This window comes from Coturnix japonica, linkage group LGE22C19W28_E50C23 (genome assembly GCF_001577835.2).
Source record: "Coturnix japonica isolate 7356 linkage group LGE22C19W28_E50C23, Coturnix japonica 2.1, whole genome shotgun sequence".
In the NCBI taxonomy this organism is placed as follows: Eukaryota; Metazoa; Chordata; class Aves; order Galliformes; family Phasianidae; genus Coturnix; species Coturnix japonica.
The window spans coordinates 206,285-222,088 of record NC_029544.1 but is presented as its reverse complement, the minus strand read 5'-3'; the positions used below and the strand labels follow the sequence as shown (position 1 = coordinate 222,088).

General features: G+C 41.8%; 1 protein-coding gene across 4 annotated transcripts in view; it reads left to right on the top strand.

Moving 5' to 3' along the window:
• DIP2B (disco interacting protein 2 homolog B) overlaps positions 1 to 15,147 on the top strand; it is a 59,389-nt gene extending 44,242 nt beyond the window's left edge. For all 4 annotated transcript variants that reach the window (XM_015886830.2, XM_015886832.1, XM_015886831.1 and 1 more), the window contains 20 exons: positions 11 to 147; positions 462 to 542; positions 798 to 925; positions 1,261 to 1,375; positions 2,299 to 2,500; positions 2,725 to 2,834; positions 2,970 to 3,050; positions 3,617 to 3,740; positions 4,709 to 4,830; positions 5,358 to 5,469; positions 6,101 to 6,210; positions 6,794 to 6,924; positions 7,481 to 7,649; positions 8,615 to 8,785; positions 9,289 to 9,350; positions 9,460 to 9,517; positions 9,845 to 9,919; positions 10,372 to 10,549; positions 10,709 to 10,832; positions 11,340 to 15,147. In XM_015886830.2, the coding sequence (XP_015742316.1) occupies positions 11 to 147; positions 462 to 542; positions 798 to 925; positions 1,261 to 1,375; positions 2,299 to 2,500; positions 2,725 to 2,834; positions 2,970 to 3,050; positions 3,617 to 3,740; positions 4,709 to 4,830; positions 5,358 to 5,469; positions 6,101 to 6,210; positions 6,794 to 6,924; positions 7,481 to 7,649; positions 8,615 to 8,785; positions 9,289 to 9,350; positions 9,460 to 9,517; positions 9,845 to 9,919; positions 10,372 to 10,549; positions 10,709 to 10,832; positions 11,340 to 11,592 (2,543 nt within the window). In that variant the 3' untranslated portion in view covers positions 11,593 to 15,147. The remainder of the gene's footprint in view (positions 1 to 10; positions 148 to 461; positions 543 to 797; positions 926 to 1,260; positions 1,376 to 2,298; positions 2,501 to 2,724; positions 2,835 to 2,969; positions 3,051 to 3,616; positions 3,741 to 4,708; positions 4,831 to 5,357; positions 5,470 to 6,100; positions 6,211 to 6,793; positions 6,925 to 7,480; positions 7,650 to 8,614; positions 8,786 to 9,288; positions 9,351 to 9,459; positions 9,518 to 9,844; positions 9,920 to 10,371; positions 10,550 to 10,708; positions 10,833 to 11,339) is intronic.
• The last annotated feature ends 657 nt before the right edge of the window (positions 15,148 to 15,804 follow it).

The following is a 15,804-nucleotide window of genomic DNA, read 5'->3' as shown; positions in this document are numbered from 1 at the left end:
TTGTTCCTAGGAATTATGTGTATAGTGAAACCCGATGGACCACCTCAGCTGTGTAAAACAGATGAGATTGGAGAAATCTGTGTTAGCTCCAGAGCAGGAGGAATGATGTATTATGGGCTGGCAGGGCTGACAAAGAATACATTTGAGGTATGTATAGCAGAGTGTATGTTTCTTTCCTGATTTCCTATGTGGGAACGAATCTTGGATGTTCTCTTGTTTTTGTAACTTATGTGTTAATGTTGGTTTTTGGAGAGTAACCCAGAAAAACTCATTGCGGTTAAATATTTTCTGTGCTCCCCCTTCTTAAGGATTCCTCACATTGCTAAAACAATTGTAGCAGGGATTTCCTCCTTATTGTTTCACTTGCATACAATACAGCTCTTGATTCTGAATCATGGGAGCATGTTTTTCTAGCCTCAGGCAAATCCACTTTGCCTCCAACGTCCTCCCTTCTGTTGCAGGTTATTCCTCTGAACTCAGCTGGCTCTCCAGTGGGTGATGTGCCATTTGTCCGTTCCGGCTTGCTGGGCTTTGTTGGACCTGTATGTATCATAGCTTCTGAGCTTGTGTTAGCTTGTTCTGATGACCTGAAATGTTTAAAAAGAGAGCATTTGTGCTTGGAAATGTGTGTATGTGATTGCTTGCTGTGAGTGACAGAGATAGTTGAGAGAGAATTCTGTTGATGTAGTTATTGAAACTATGGACCAGTAAGAGCTGCAGAATATGCAAATCCTGGAATTTAGGTCTGCTTTATATACACAGGTATATATATGACTGGTGCCTTTCTTATCTTTCAGGGCAGTTTGGTGTTTGTGGTTGGAAAAATGGATGGATTGCTGACAGTCAGTGGACGGAGACACAACGCTGATGACATTGTCGCAACTGGGTTGGCAGTAGAGTCAATAAAAACAGTTTACAGAGGAAGGTAAGTAAATTAAAGCTCACCTCTCTCCATAAACTTCTGTGTGTAATGTAATAAAATGGGATCTTCAGTGTAAGCTCCCGTTTCTCTTCAGTAATTGGTTTGTTTGGGTAGGTCAGTTGAAGTAGACATGCTTTTGGTTTAGCCATTAATGGGCCTGGTGTCACTGTTTTGCTGTCTTATATTTTTTTCCCCTGTATTTGCCCCTATGGGTTTGGTTTCTTTATGGGGATTTTTTTATTTTTGAGAGAGAGAGAGAAAGCTTTGTCTTTTTGGTTGCCTGTTGCCAAGGAGTGCATTCAGAATTCCTGCTAATGTAGATCTCCCGTTGTCCTTAGGATTGCTGTATTCTCAGTATCTGTCTTCTATGATGAGAGGATTGTGGTGGTGGCAGAGCAGAGGCCAGATGCATCTGAGGAGGACAGTTTTCAGTGGATGAGTCGCGTACTGCAGGTAAGCCCAGAGACAAAGGTGGACAAGGGGAGTTTGTGCAGCTTTTCAGTGTGTGGGTAGATCAGAGGCCATCAGCATGACCTAGATGGAGAGAGTGTGGTCTTGTGATCTCTCTTGGCACAAGGTAGCTTTACAAGGTTGCAAGCTGGGTACATCTGCTGTGTACAAGCTGTTCTGTTGTGTCCTGAAGGTCCTGGGAAAGTGGCTGCAACACAGAATAAGCTCTGACAAAATTATCATCATTATGCTAGCACAGTGACTGTATAGAGAAACACAATTGCCTCTCAATGCTGCAAAGCAGATCCAGTGCTCAAATGCAGTAGTTCTGCTGTGTTGGATCTTACTGATGTTCAAAGCCAGGCTTTAAAGTCGTCCGTATCTTTAAGACATTTTCAACAGAAGACAGTAAGCAGAGAATGGTTAAAACAGCTGAACAAGCATAGTCCTGAGAATGCAGAACAAATGGCAAATGCTTACTTTGAGAGCTGCATGCAGGAATGTTATGAGGTATGCAAACTAGGCAGAGAAGTCAGGGAAGTACCTGGTAACCTGAATAATGTATTAGTTGCCCGAGTGCTGAGAAAGACAAAAAAAGAACAGAGTGATGATGGAGTGGAGAGACAGATGGATAAAATCCTAGGATCAAAATCATGTGATTTTGATCACAAGCAACTGTGTATATTTTGAGATTTTAGTCATGAAAAGTTTAAAAATGGACTTCTGGTATATGGAATGGAGTAGGGATGCAAGCAGGCGCTTAACTCTTAACGTTGAATAAGAGTAACTAATGTTACACAGGTCAAATTGAATGATAGTGACTGCCCTGCTCCTTCATTAACTTACAAATGTAGAGTTTTGTCCTTTGGCATGGCAGTGAAGCCAGTAATACCCAAAATTCAAGTGACCTTCTTTTCTTTCTTTAGGCAATTGACAGCATTCACCAAGTGGGTGTATATTGCCTTGCTCTTGTGCCAGCTAATACGTTGCCAAAAACTCCACTGGGAGGGATCCATATCTCTCAAACTAAACAGCACTTTCTGGAGGGCTCTCTGCATCCATGCAACATCCTCATGTGCCCACACACTTGTGTTACTAACTTGCCTAAGCCTCGACAGAAACAACCAGGTAACGTGAGTCCCTTTTGTTTAATGTTGGTGAACTGTAGCTCGCTACTTCAGCTTCACTACTTTACCAAAGGAAAAGTCACTTTGTTATAAGTTTCTATAGGGCCTCCAGTGCTGTGAGCTTTTGCTTATTTTAGACATTACCCTGCTGCAGGTAATACTGAAAGACACCATTTGTAGCATGTGAGAGTATTCTGATTCTATGTGGCTCTTCTTAACCAACAGGTGTTGGCCCTGCCTCTGTGATGGTGGGGAACCTGGTTGCTGGGAAGCGTATTGCTCAGGCCTCTGGAAGAGATCTCGGTCAAATAGAAGACAATGATTTAGTTAAAAAGGTAAGTCAGTGTTTGTTACAATGGAGTGTGCAAGAAGAGTTTACCCTTCAGTTGAATGCAAGGCAGCAAAGTGAGACAAACTTAGTATTGACTAAATAGAGGAACTAGTATTTAGGTACTTCCTTTTTGTTTTAGCACCAGTTCCTGACAGAGGTGTTACAGTGGAGAGCTCACACAACTCCTGACCACGCGCTCTTCCTCTTATTAAATGCCAAGGTACAGTTGCTTTTTGGTTGTTGTTTTTTTTTTGAGGTCCACTGCGTGTTTTTTCAGCCCAAGTTTGAGACTGTGTTTAAAATCTTTACCTGCTGCAGTGTCCCCTATTTAGCCTCTTTGTCAGATGTTGCCCTAGGATTTCTAACTTAAAACTTGCACCTTTGAACCTGCAGGTCATTTGTCATCTTAATGCCCACAGTGGTTTGATGCTTCATTTTAAAACTGAGCGTATTTGTAGGTCCCACTGGTTCCTGTATCATTTAATGATGTATCCCTGTTGAGTATATTCTGGCAAGGTTCTGGTGTGAGAAGACCTGAACTGACTCCTGGAAGGTAGAATTTTCTAGAACAGATCTAACTCTATTTCTGTCTTTTCCGAATTGTAGTGGATAAACAGCTCAGTGAGCACCAGCAGCATATAGGTATTGATAACTAGTAGCTATAGACTAATGCTAGTGAACAAGGTTGTTTGGTTTGGTTCCAGCAGCTGTCTTACTGACACGTGTTGTGCTGGTTGGAAACCATTGTCAGAGGCTGTGGTTAGAACACTTCTATCTCTTTTCAAGGGAGCTGCTGTGTGTACAGCCACCTGCCTTCAGCTGCACAAAAAAGCTGAGAGAATTGCGTCAGTGCTCTGTGACAAAGGACATCTCAATGCAGGAGACAACGTGGTGCTTCTTTATCCTCCTGGTAAGCAAGCTTTCAAAAGAGCTGCATCCCACTGTGAAAATACAGTATGGTGTTTCTTTGATGTTTCATTGAGATCTGGAAGTTCAGGAGGGATAATTGAACACCATTACATCAGGGACTGTGTAACTTCCTGATCCAGTTTTCACTCCATGAAGGGCTGTCCTCATGTCTTGCAGTTGCAGTATCACAACTCCAACATTGATTCTTTAGTTTTGGAAGAATCAATTTGTATCTTCTCACTCCTGGAGAGACGCTCTCAGCTCTAGGGATGTTACTGTCTCCTGATGTTTACGATAAAAACACTTTTTTTGTGGTTATCAAAGAACCCGTGGTATGATGCAAGGTTATTAGAAATGTGTGACCACACTGCATGTGCTGGAGAAATGCATTGTGTGCCCTAACAAGAGACCTCTTGGCTCCTGGTCTGTTCAGATCTTGTTTGCCTGAAGTCACTTTGACAATTAGCAGCTCTTTATCCAGGGAAAGCTGTGAGAAATGGCAGGGTGGGTTCTGGTACAGACTGGTGCCATCACTTTCAGCTCTGTTAGCTGCCTCTTCTACAGCAGTAAGTTGGGAAGTGTGGTCTGCCTGCTGTCACTGGTAGCTCACACCTTTATCACCTGGCCTGTGTACGGCGCTCACTGCTGATGAGAGGTGCAGTGTACTTCCACTACCAGAGACTCTGTTTTGAACTGACTGATTTCTGAGTCATTCAACACTGGGATATTCTTTTCCTGAAAAATGGATATGGTTTGCTGTGGTCAGTCTTCTCTGCTTTCCCAGTCCCTTATCCCAGGCTTCTTTAGCTTCCTTGCCATGCTGGCCTAACTGTTTGACCTGCTTATGTTGCACACGTGTGCTGCGGGAGTGTACCTTTTTCTAATGAAAATTTGAACTGATGCTCAGAGAAAAAGCCTTCAGGGGTGTCACCAGGGTGCTGTACACTACAGCCTGTCGTGTCCTTGCAGGCATTGAGCTAATCACCGCGTTCTATGGCTGTTTGTATGCTGGCTGCATCCCTGTGACCGTGAGACCACCTCATGCTCAGAGCCTCACTGCTACTCTGCCCACTGTGCGAATGATCGTGGAAGTGAGTAATGGGACCTTAGTGTGGCTGGAGCACTCTTGTTTCAGCCTCTCACCTATGAGTAGTTAGCACAGCTGTCATTTACATGACAGTGGTGAAGGACAACGTTCTAATTCATAAGAGGGAAGAGAGAACCACCTCTTCTATGAAACAGTTGTTAGCAGGGATACTAATGTGATGTTACTACCTAAGATTTCATGTTGATGCTCCTTACTGGACAGGACAAATCCTGTTATTGGTTATTTTCCAAGTCAGTAATCTAGACAGGATATCTCCACATTATAAACACAGAGAAGAAGTTAGATTTGGGCTGCTGAAATAATTTACTTGCTCTAAAGGTTGTTTGCCTTTAAATCTGAGTTTGGGGCTTTAATGAAGGAAGTGCTGGAAAAGCCACAGAAATTAATGCAAGTCTACCAAGGGGAAGGTGGCTGAAGGTGGTGAAATACATCCTGTGAATATGAAATCTTGCACTGACAGTATCTGAGGGAGTTGCTTTTGTCTTTATTAGCAGTTGTTTATCTTTTTAGGTCAGCAAAGCTGCCTGTATTCTCACAACCCAGACCTTAATGAGACTACTGAAATCCAGAGAGGCAGCTGCTGCTGTAGATGTGAAAACCTGGCCGACCATCATTGATACAGGTGTGGTCCGTGGACTTGGAAGACTTTTTCAAGTTCTTTGAAGGGGTTACCATTGAATTCCAAAGGGAGAGGCTGTTCCTCATTCCAGATGTTAACCAGATGACTCATAAAATTTTGTTGGAATGTTTAGAAAAATGATGAGAGAGACAAGGCAGATCTTTGCTCATCTCTCTCCTCCATTTGTTGAACTATTGATGGGTCATAATTTGCATGGAAAGACGTTGTAGATAACAGTAATTCCTTGATGACAACATTCCATGTTGTGGTTGACTTAACCTGACCTCCTGGTCTGGCACTGTAGAGTGACTGAGCAACTCAGAGGGCATAAGAAGCAGAATGTGGTCTTGGATTGGTTGTGTCTCCTCATACCTGATCGTGCTTCATCCATTGACCCTGGAGTTTAAGAAAATTAAAGTCATGTATTTAAAATATTTGGTTTTACACACAGAAGAGAATGAATAACTTTCTCCAGGGCTTTTTGCAAGACTCTTCTTTTGTTCTGTGTGTTGTCTTTGGAAAATATCTTAATCAAAAAATGTATGGTCTGCCTCAGTCTTTCTGAAAACTGTTCTTCTTTTAAATAGTAATTTAGTAATAAAAAATTAAACACGTTTCTTTCTTTCTTGCACAGATGACTTGCCCAGGAAGCGGCTCTCTCAGATCTATAAACCACCTACGTCTGAAATGTTAGCATATCTAGATTTTAGTGTTTCTACAACAGGCATGCTTACAGGAGTGAAGGTACAGTAAAATGCTCTTAAAAGCTGAATTGTTTTGGTGTCTTTGTCAATCCAGACCATCTCTTCTACCTACCTCCACCAAAACTGGCTTTGTAGCTTAAATAAAGGCCATACTTTTCAGTTAGTAAGGCTATAAATTCCCTGCGTGCAATGCAGTGTGACTTCAGCTGAAGAATCAGCTCTGCTGTATAGAAAGAGGTCTCTACAGCGGGCATCAGGAGTTCTGCTGCCTCCCACCAGGGAGCAGTGGGTGTGAGGAGCACAGCTGTGTGCTTTTGCTTCCCCCCCAACACTAAGAGCAAAATAGGAATGCAGTTGACAGAGAAGATGATATGAAACTGAAAAATGAAAGAGTGTGTCATTAATGATCAGCTCTGTTTGGAGTCTGAGAAGCTCAAAACCTTTCAGCAGTAGCTGTTGTCACAGTTTCTGGCTCATATGGTTCCGCATCTGCTCTGGGAGATAAGGGAAAAAGAAATACTGTTTATTGGGAAATGCTAACAGGCCAATTGTCATTCTTACCTTGATGAAATCCTATTGTGATGTGAGATGTCAGCACGGTTTCTCTGTCTTTGGTGTTGCAGATGTCCCACGCAGCAGTGAGCGGCCTCTGCAGGGCCATCAAGCTTCAGTGTGAGCTCTACTCCTCACGGCAGATTGCAATCTGTCTTGACCCCTACTGTGGACTAGGGTTTGTGCTCTGGTGCCTTTGCAGGTAGGACCTTTGAGGGAGAAAAGGATAAAGGTTAACTCTTGGCTGATTTTAAATGGGAAGTAGCAATCCACATCTGTAATGAGGCAGATATTTTGGCATTACAAAATGACTAACTGGCAGTAAGAGGAGAATTTGCCTTAAACTGACAATAATATGTTCCCGTTTCCTGCAGGTTAGCAAGTTGTTATCCCATGTGGATTATGTATATTTGTGCTGCCAAATATTACTGGCTCCAGAGTGCTTCTTTTGCCTTTCTTCCATGATTATATGTTGCAGCAAGGGAGTTTTCTTGTTGTAGATTGTGTGGTTGAGCTGATTCTCCCTTTGTTTTCAGTGTGTGCATATAAATTGTTCTTGTAAAGTAAGCCATATTTATAATACATTGTTGCTACAGAATGCAGGCATTGGAGCTATCATCAATTTGCCTCGGATCAGAGTCCCACAGCTTGCTTTTGGTCTATCAGGAATATAAGACAAAATGAAAATATAGTAAATATTAATTTAAAGGTAGTTACCCGCTACACAAAAGTATTCTTCACTTTGGTGTTTTTCACAGTGTGTATTCTGGACACCAGTCAATTTTAATTCCTCCTATGGAGCTGGAATCCAATCTTTCTCTCTGGTTATCTACTGTCAGCCAACATAAAATAAGGGACACTTTCTGTTCCTATTCAGTCATGGAACTGTGCACAAAGGGACTTGGAAACCAAGTTGAAATGTTAAAGGTGAGAAATGTTTCTTGACTATTAGGCTTTGTGCATTAATGAAACTGCTGTAGCAAGTGAAGTGAAACGGTTGTTAAAGACAACAGCATAATGATGGACGAGTCTGCTGTCCACAGTTTGCTCAGAGAGCAAATGCAACAAAAGAACTTCTGGAGCCCCAGGAAATTAAAAGGGTTGAAATCGAATAAGGTGGATGTATTGCAGTGTGGGTGGCACATTGCCAAGGAGTGTCAGAGACTGCTGGGCAAGCCCTGAACAGAGGATGCCAGCAGCAAAATGCTCTGCAGAGGAATTGCTTATATAACAGTCTGCAGTGAAGGCTCAGACCAGCATATGATGTAAAGCACACACATTAAGTGCTTGGCTAAATAAAGGTGTTTTCTCCCGGGGGATGAGATGAAGGAAAAAATAGCAGCATAAAAGGCTTGAGGTGTTTTCTGCTTGGGGTTTACTGAAGTAATTTGTGCACTCCTTCTACAAGGTTAAGGATCAGCCTTGTTCTGTTGGAAGCATAGAGTCCCCATGCCTTGTGGTGTGTCACCACTTAACAGAATAATGTACAGGTTCGTATTGCTAGTGCTGTTCAGTGCATTTATAATAAGGTATAGAAGTAATAACGGATTCTGGTCTCGGTTTAGTTAAAGACTCGGTGCAACCTCCATAAATGACTGTACATTCTCACTTGGTTTGGTTTCCATCTATATAAATAGGGAATAAAAGATGTAATCTTAGCTGACAAGCTCTGCAGAAGCACATGGTGCTACCTTCTCTAGCAGAGGAAGGAGCAGAGCTGATGATTTTGTTCTCCCAATATTTTCAGGCTCTGGTCAGACATATCTTACAGTGACAAATAGGAGCTGAAAAGAGGACACTGCTTGAGCACAAGAAGTCCCTTTCTCAGGGGGGTTAGGTCTCAGTGCAGTGTGGCAGAGGTCCTGTGCACTCATTTGCACACTCTTTTCCAGGCACGAGGAATTAATCTGTCCTGTGTCCGGACGTGTGTGGTTGTTGCAGAGGAACGGCCACGAGTTTCTCTCACTCATTCCTTCTCAAAACTCTTCAAAGACATTGGCCTGTCATCTCGTGCTGTAAGCACCACCTTTGGATCAAGAGTCAACGTTGCTATCTGTTTACAGGTAAGAAGAATGCTTTCTAGGGCCTGTGTTGTTAATGCTGTCAGTTTTCTACGTTACCAATTGAGAATACAATGCAAACCTCCTAATCTGCATGTGATTCTCCACCATGAGCATCGCCCCACACCTGCTTTGCAGAGAACAACTAGCACAAGATCTGAGCGGCTTCTTCTCTTTTCAGCTGCCAGATTACATCACAAATACCCAAAACAACTGAAATAAGACCTCTTTATTTAACCTGTGACTCCAGTTGCACCAGAGCTGGTAGCTCAGAGCACTTAGGCTGTCTCTGTAGCAGTTTCCCTCCTCAAGATGTATCCTGCACTGGTGTTAATGCTTAGTAAATACAACATACTTCTCTCTGTACTGATGTGCTTCCCTGAGCCCAACTGCAAAGATTGGGAGATGTGGATGTGAGGTTCATTGTCAGCGTGGAGCCCCTGGAAATCTTTGAGCTCAGGCACAAGTTGCCTAAAATATATTCATTTTAATGTCCCCTTTCCTAGGGAACTTCTGGGCCTGATCCTACCACAGTGTATGTAGATCTGAAGTCCTTGAGACATGACAGGTACAGTAAGTTTGCTTTACTATAAAACATTGTGATAGTACTGAGCTACCACTCCTCTCAGTAGATTTCAGCTTTCTTCTTCTCCTGACTGTGTTTTCTTTAACTTCAGAGTCCGTTTAGTGGAAAGGGGAGCTCCGCAAAGTCTGCTGCTCTCGGAGTCTGGGAAGGTAATTTCATGTTACTCCCCTGCCCCTCCTGATGCTGGGAATGGTGCTCTTGTGGCATAGCATGAGAGTGTTGGTTACAATGCTCCTCTGAAAGGTTACTTTGATTTATAATGGAATAGAATGCCTTCCCCGTGTGGCTCTTCAGACAGGAAATACTTCTGTTCTGATAGTGCTTCACTGTACATGCCCTAGCATGTTTTATACGTGTTAGTCATTTCCATGGGTGAAACCATACCTTTGTGGAAATAAATGAACTGCCTCGGTGCTTTAGTTGTGTGTGAAGATAATTCACAAACTGATTTGCGTATTCCTTCTTCTGATCTTTAGATTTTACCTGGAGTCAAAGTGGTTATTGTTAATCCTGAGACAAAAGGGCCTCTTGGAGATTCTCATCTCGGAGAGGTAAGCACAGATTTGACTTTTTGGGTAGTTTTTCCTGCTGTCTGCTTCTTAATTTGTATTTTCTCTTTGATTATCTGAGTTGATGGTAAGCAATAATACCTTTTTAAAGTGGAATTACTGCTTTTATGGCTGGCTTCCAAATAATCTGATTTATATTTTGCTCTGCTTATCTTAATAACACAACAGTACATTCAATCTGTGTTGAAATTATAAAAGTCCACAGGTTTTCCATATCCTCATTTTAATGTCATTAGCAGAGGATATCTCCAAGATCCATTTTTGGGATGTTTGGCTGTTTGAGCTAAGCATAAAACATCTTTGGACTTGGAAGGCCTTAGTTACATTCATCCCTAATAAGACCCTCCTTGTTAGTTTATTATCTGCTTTATTTAAACACTCTAAAGATGCCCTTTTGATGTAACATGTGGACCTTTTTTTCCCCACTTCTGCAGATTTGGGTGAACAGCCCACACACAGCCAGTGGCTACTACACCATCTACGACAACGAAACCCTTCAAGCCGATCATTTCAACACTCGTCTGAGCTTTGGAGATGCAGCTCAGACACTTTGGGCTCGGACTGGGTACCTTGGCTTTGTCCGTCGGACAGAGCTGACAGCTGCCAGTGGAGGTATGACAGAAACGAGTCTTTTCTCCCAAACAGTGCAATGGATACATTCCCATCAGTGCAAAAAGGAGACACTTGATTTGTATCCAAATCCCATTCACTGTCTGCCCCTTCCTTTTTTCATAGTGTGCATACATTTCATTTCTCATTTCTCCTCTTTAGAGCGCCACGATGCACTGTATGTTGTTGGAGCACTGGATGAAACTCTGGAACTGAGGGGGCTGCGTTACCACCCAATTGATATTGAGACGTCTGTATCCCGGACACACAGGAGCATTGCTGAATGGTAAAATAGCAGTGAAAAATGAATTCATCCTAATGTAGGTGGAACGTAGCAGTGTTTATGTAAAGATGCAGGATTTAATAAGGGGGGAAAAAAAACCCACAAACACAGAATGTAGGCAAATTCAGATACTTCTTTTGTGTTACCATCAGCAAGTTGTGTGATCTTGATATGCATCTCCTTTCCCATACATAGGTGAGAATAATACTGGGCTGACTGACTGTGAATCTTGTCTTGCAAGCCGTAATTCAAAATAGAAATTACAGTTTCCAGTTGTGTGGTTATATTTGGGTCGGTGAAGGCAGCAGTTATTTCATTCGTCAAATTGATTTGTGTCTGAACTGATGTTTGGCACATTGACACTGGGTATTCATTGGAGTTACACTGCTTGGTAATGCAGTGCGAAGCAGGTGGTAAATGCTATCTAAGGATAAAAAATGAGAAACTCTGCATTTCCGTATCTGTGGAAATAACTCTGTTTTCTGTTGGTTTGTTCTTTGTAACTTTCAGTGCTGTCTTCACGTGGACCAACTTGCTCGTGGTCGTCGTGGAGCTGTGTGGCTGTGAACAGGAGGCCCTGGATTTAGTTCCTCTGGTTACAAACGTGGTCCTGGAAGAACATTATCTCATTGTGGGAGTGGTGGTGGTAGTTGATCCTGGAGTTATTCCTATCAATTCCAGGGGGGAGAAACAACGGATGCATCTCCGTGACAGTTTTCTGGCTGACCAGTTAGACCCCATATACGTTGCTTATAACATGTAGTGTGTGGGGGAGCGATGCTCAGAAACCTTATGGGACCACCATACATAAAGGGTGGCCGTAGAAATGAAGCTGGTGAAAATTACTAATACTTGATATCAAGTTTGAGATTGCTACCACATTCCCTTCATCTCATCCTGTGGTATTAAGATCACATTAACTACCAACGGGGAAAAAAAAAACAAAAAGGAAATGTGGTAGACAATGGAAAACAATTTGTAATGGTTTACTGAAATATTAGCTTTATAGCAAATGCAAAGTTGACAAGCGTGTGAGCTTCAAAATTCCTAAGGCCTTTACAGTAGTGTTACTTTTTTCATCTGTTGTACATATTTGTATTTTTATCTAATACTGTTTTAGGATTCTCTAAGGGGAGGGTTTATTTAGTTAAGATAATGAACTATTAAGAGGAGGGTCGTCGGAGTTCTGCAGTTCCCTACTATATAATGTACTTTGCATCTGTACTGTAGCTATCCATTCCGTGGGATCACACAGCTTATTTAAAATCGTGCCATGACCAAATCAATAACTTACGGAATCTAAGAGTTACTTATTCAGATAGATATTTCTTGAATTAAAAAAAAAAAAAAGAAAAAAAAGAATTTTGCCTATATTTTAAATATGTAAATATTATACATAATTCACTTAGATAGAAAATTAACTTGGTTAATGATGACAGCTGAAGGTAGAAATTAAGGGCAAGTAACTTTTGTGGTCCTTAGCATAATTACATTTGGTTAGACAACTAATGTGGGATACGAAGATCTCACACAGGTTTTCTTCTTTCAGTATGTAGTCTTTTATTGCTGGCCAGAAGCGTGTCGTAGCACATACAAACCCATGATTTAAAGGCACATCTTCCTAAGCGAGGCTGAGATACTTAAAGAGTTGCATCGAATCTGGTGATGAACACGCAGTTCAATTCCCTGCTTGTGCAGTTCAGTCATTATTCCATCCAATTCCCTCGAGGGTACAGTGAGAATCACAGTAGATGGGCTCTGCTGTAAGCTGGGAGACGGTGACCCAGATTCCTTCCAAACGTTCCCTGGGAGCAATTTGCTATCAATTTCTGGGGTTTGGGCTGAGAGCAGTTCTACAGGAGGAGGCACGAAAATGCAACAGCGGTTCTGGTAAATGCATCGTTAACATGAATATCCCAACCTTCAGAATGCTGTGTCAGCTTTCACACTGGTCAGTGAAGCTGTAGAGCAGCGGGTCCAAGCTCTTCCTGCTGCTTGGGAGCAACTGCATGCTGGGCTGAAGGGAGAGATGGCGTTTAAGCTCTGACTCAGAACGACCTTTATTCACGTAATCCTGAATTTTATCCTAAATTCCTATGGGTGTTAAGGAAATACGATTTTGGAAGCAATGAGAGTTGATACCAAGGTATTGCAGCAGGGTTTTTCTGAGTCGAATATGGTATACAGTGTAAATAAACTTGTTCTTAAAATGCTCCACATTACCTCGTTCCAAATTTGTAGGCGGTTTTTAAAAGGTTTATAGGATGAGCTCTGAAGATCCTGTGGCAGTTATCAGCGCAGAACCTGGCGGGCCTGTAAGCAAATGACCAGCTTTTGGTTCTTGAACAACTCCTGATGCATTCTGTTAGCTCTGAGGACAGGAGCACTGCAGCACGGATGGGAAGTTCTGAATATCTTTGGAAGATATTCAGTGCTGAAGCATCTCAGGTTGTGTTATTTGCAAATGCTTCAGTTTATAAGCGTGTGTTTCTACAGGGTTTATTTTTCCCCTGCAATGAAGCAGCACAGCAAGTGAAAGTTCTGTGCTGCTGTGTGGATGTGACAGTGTTTCTGCTGCTGGTCTCTATTTCCTTACAACCTGCATCCTAAAATGCCCTCAGATGGAGTTTAGTATCTTTAGTATGAACAGCAAAAGGACAGCAGCAGGTGTAACTGTGACTAATACACTTGGAACTGCAGCTGCTTATTTCTAGTGTGAAGTGCACTGAAATTATTCTTTTCCAGCCAGTGAAGTGAGAGAATCTCCTTGTTTTGCTGTGCACTCCTTATCTTTTTGATTTTTCTTGCACAGCGGTGCAGCTTCACTTTTTTTGTTGCATATTTCAGGAATAAAGCAACAAAGGGCCTTGACTTTTTCTTGCTGAAATCAAAGCTTTGGGGGAGTTGTTTCAACAAACTCCTTGTTTGCCCACAGAAATGGGTTTCAAGTACAGATTTTCTTTTACTTGCCTTTTATTCTTTTCAGCAATAAAAAGTGGATGTATAAATCCACTCAGAGATTCCCAGCATATGGCGAGTTGACTTTGTGGGATGGATTTCTTTGGCACACCTGATGTGGTTTTGATTTTCCCCTTTGGTCTTTATATGGAGAAGTATTTGGTTGTTTCTCAAATCTGGGTTTTTTTGTCTCACGAGTTTACTGCGTGCTCTTCATCTTTATCTCCTGGTATATTGAATTTCTCTGAGAACTAAACTCCTGTCCTCGGAACGAGATAACATTCTACTCTTGATTGCCACTAAGTGATATATAAAGCTGGCTGGGCTGGCTTTCACTGAATGCTTTTGTCTGTGTTTGGTGCAGTGAAAAGCATTGTGTTGGGAGAGGAAGAAATATGGAGCTGTGAATCTGGAAACCCCGATTTCCATCTCCAGCTCTGCTGATGACTTGCCACAAGGCCCTTCAATAGGTCATTTCACTCCTTCAGTTTCTTCATCTGTAGATGAGGATATTACCTAATCCTTACAACATCCCTGTGAGGTAACTAACTGTACAGCACTAAGTGCTAAGTATTTTTCATTGCTAGCCTCTTTGAGGTCAGGGTCAGTTTGTTCTTCCAAACTGATAAATGATTATTTGGTTGTCTTGGGAGGGCTGTCAAGAGATGTGACCATTTCACTTCCAAATGCTTGCTTGGTGTCTTTCCACATGGAAACCGAGATATTTTAACTCCACTGAACTTGCGGGGCCACTGAAGGGTTCTGATGTTGTGTGTTTGGGTTCAGAGTTGGGTTCTGTTCCATAACTGCTGAATCAAGTGTTGAGTCCCAAGAAGCAGATTTTCCACGCTCCTTTGGCTTTGCAGCTTATCCAGTTGCAGAGGACAAATAATCTCCTCTTGCTGTCTGTCAGACTCCAAGCTACCAGCTGCAGTGAAACTTAAACTAGGAATTTTTACCACTTGGAACTAAAGTATTTTGTATGTTTTACTGTTTCTGAATACTCCCTAAGCAAAATGTGTTGGGTACAGGTAATTTCAAGTCCTGTTTCGTTAACGTTTGCACTGCATCTCTGGTTTAAATAAATGTAATTAAGATGTGTCATACTAACTGTCCTAAAAAAGGTTGTAAAAATGAACAATTCTAGCCCTAAATGCAATTTTTTTTTCCTTTAATTTCTGTCACCCTATTTACCATTGTCAAATTCAGACTACAGCATTATGTAATTATGTAAAAAGTTTTTATTTATTTAAGATTAGATTAGCTATACATTTTTAAATTTAACATCTGGCTGGACAGTGTTCCATTAACGCATTGATTGTGTTTCCTTTGTCTTGTGTTAATAAATATCGATGCCTGATTTGCTTGTTTTACTTCTTTATCTGCTGCTTCCCTGAAGGATTTTGGAAGGAACCAGGGTTGTTTAGCACTTAGGCCCATAAAAGGGAGCAGTCGTATTTTTGCTTCTATGTTATTTCACATAGAAATGCATGAGACTTGAGCCTGAATAGCTGAGCTCCCTGCACTCCCATAGCAATTCCTATCAGGATTTGGGGGTTTTCTCGTCACTGGAAGAACAAAGCAGTAGTGTAAGGCTCCATAGGGAGCCAAGGCACTTGAGATTAAACACTGGACTGACTTAAAATCATCATAGTTGAGATACAGTTTAATTATTATCATCTAACATCAGCAGTAGCTGCTGTATGTGCCTGTTAATGGTTACGTGTCTCTGGGTAAGAGTAGACAAACACATTATTGACCATGAATCCCAATTTTACAGTGGTTTCTCCAGTGCACGTTCAATTTCCAGTAAATCTTGATCAATATTGAGAAACCTCTAAAGGAAAAATAAATTAATACTGTTCAATTAATGAGAATCAGAGAATCGCTGTGAGGAGACCCACAGCCTTTCATCTTAATGGCAATGAGAGAATAACCCTAAAATGACCCAATGATGATGGAAATCCTCCCTGCTCGTGGCCATTTTGAGCTTAATTAAGGCTAAAACAGCACCTGA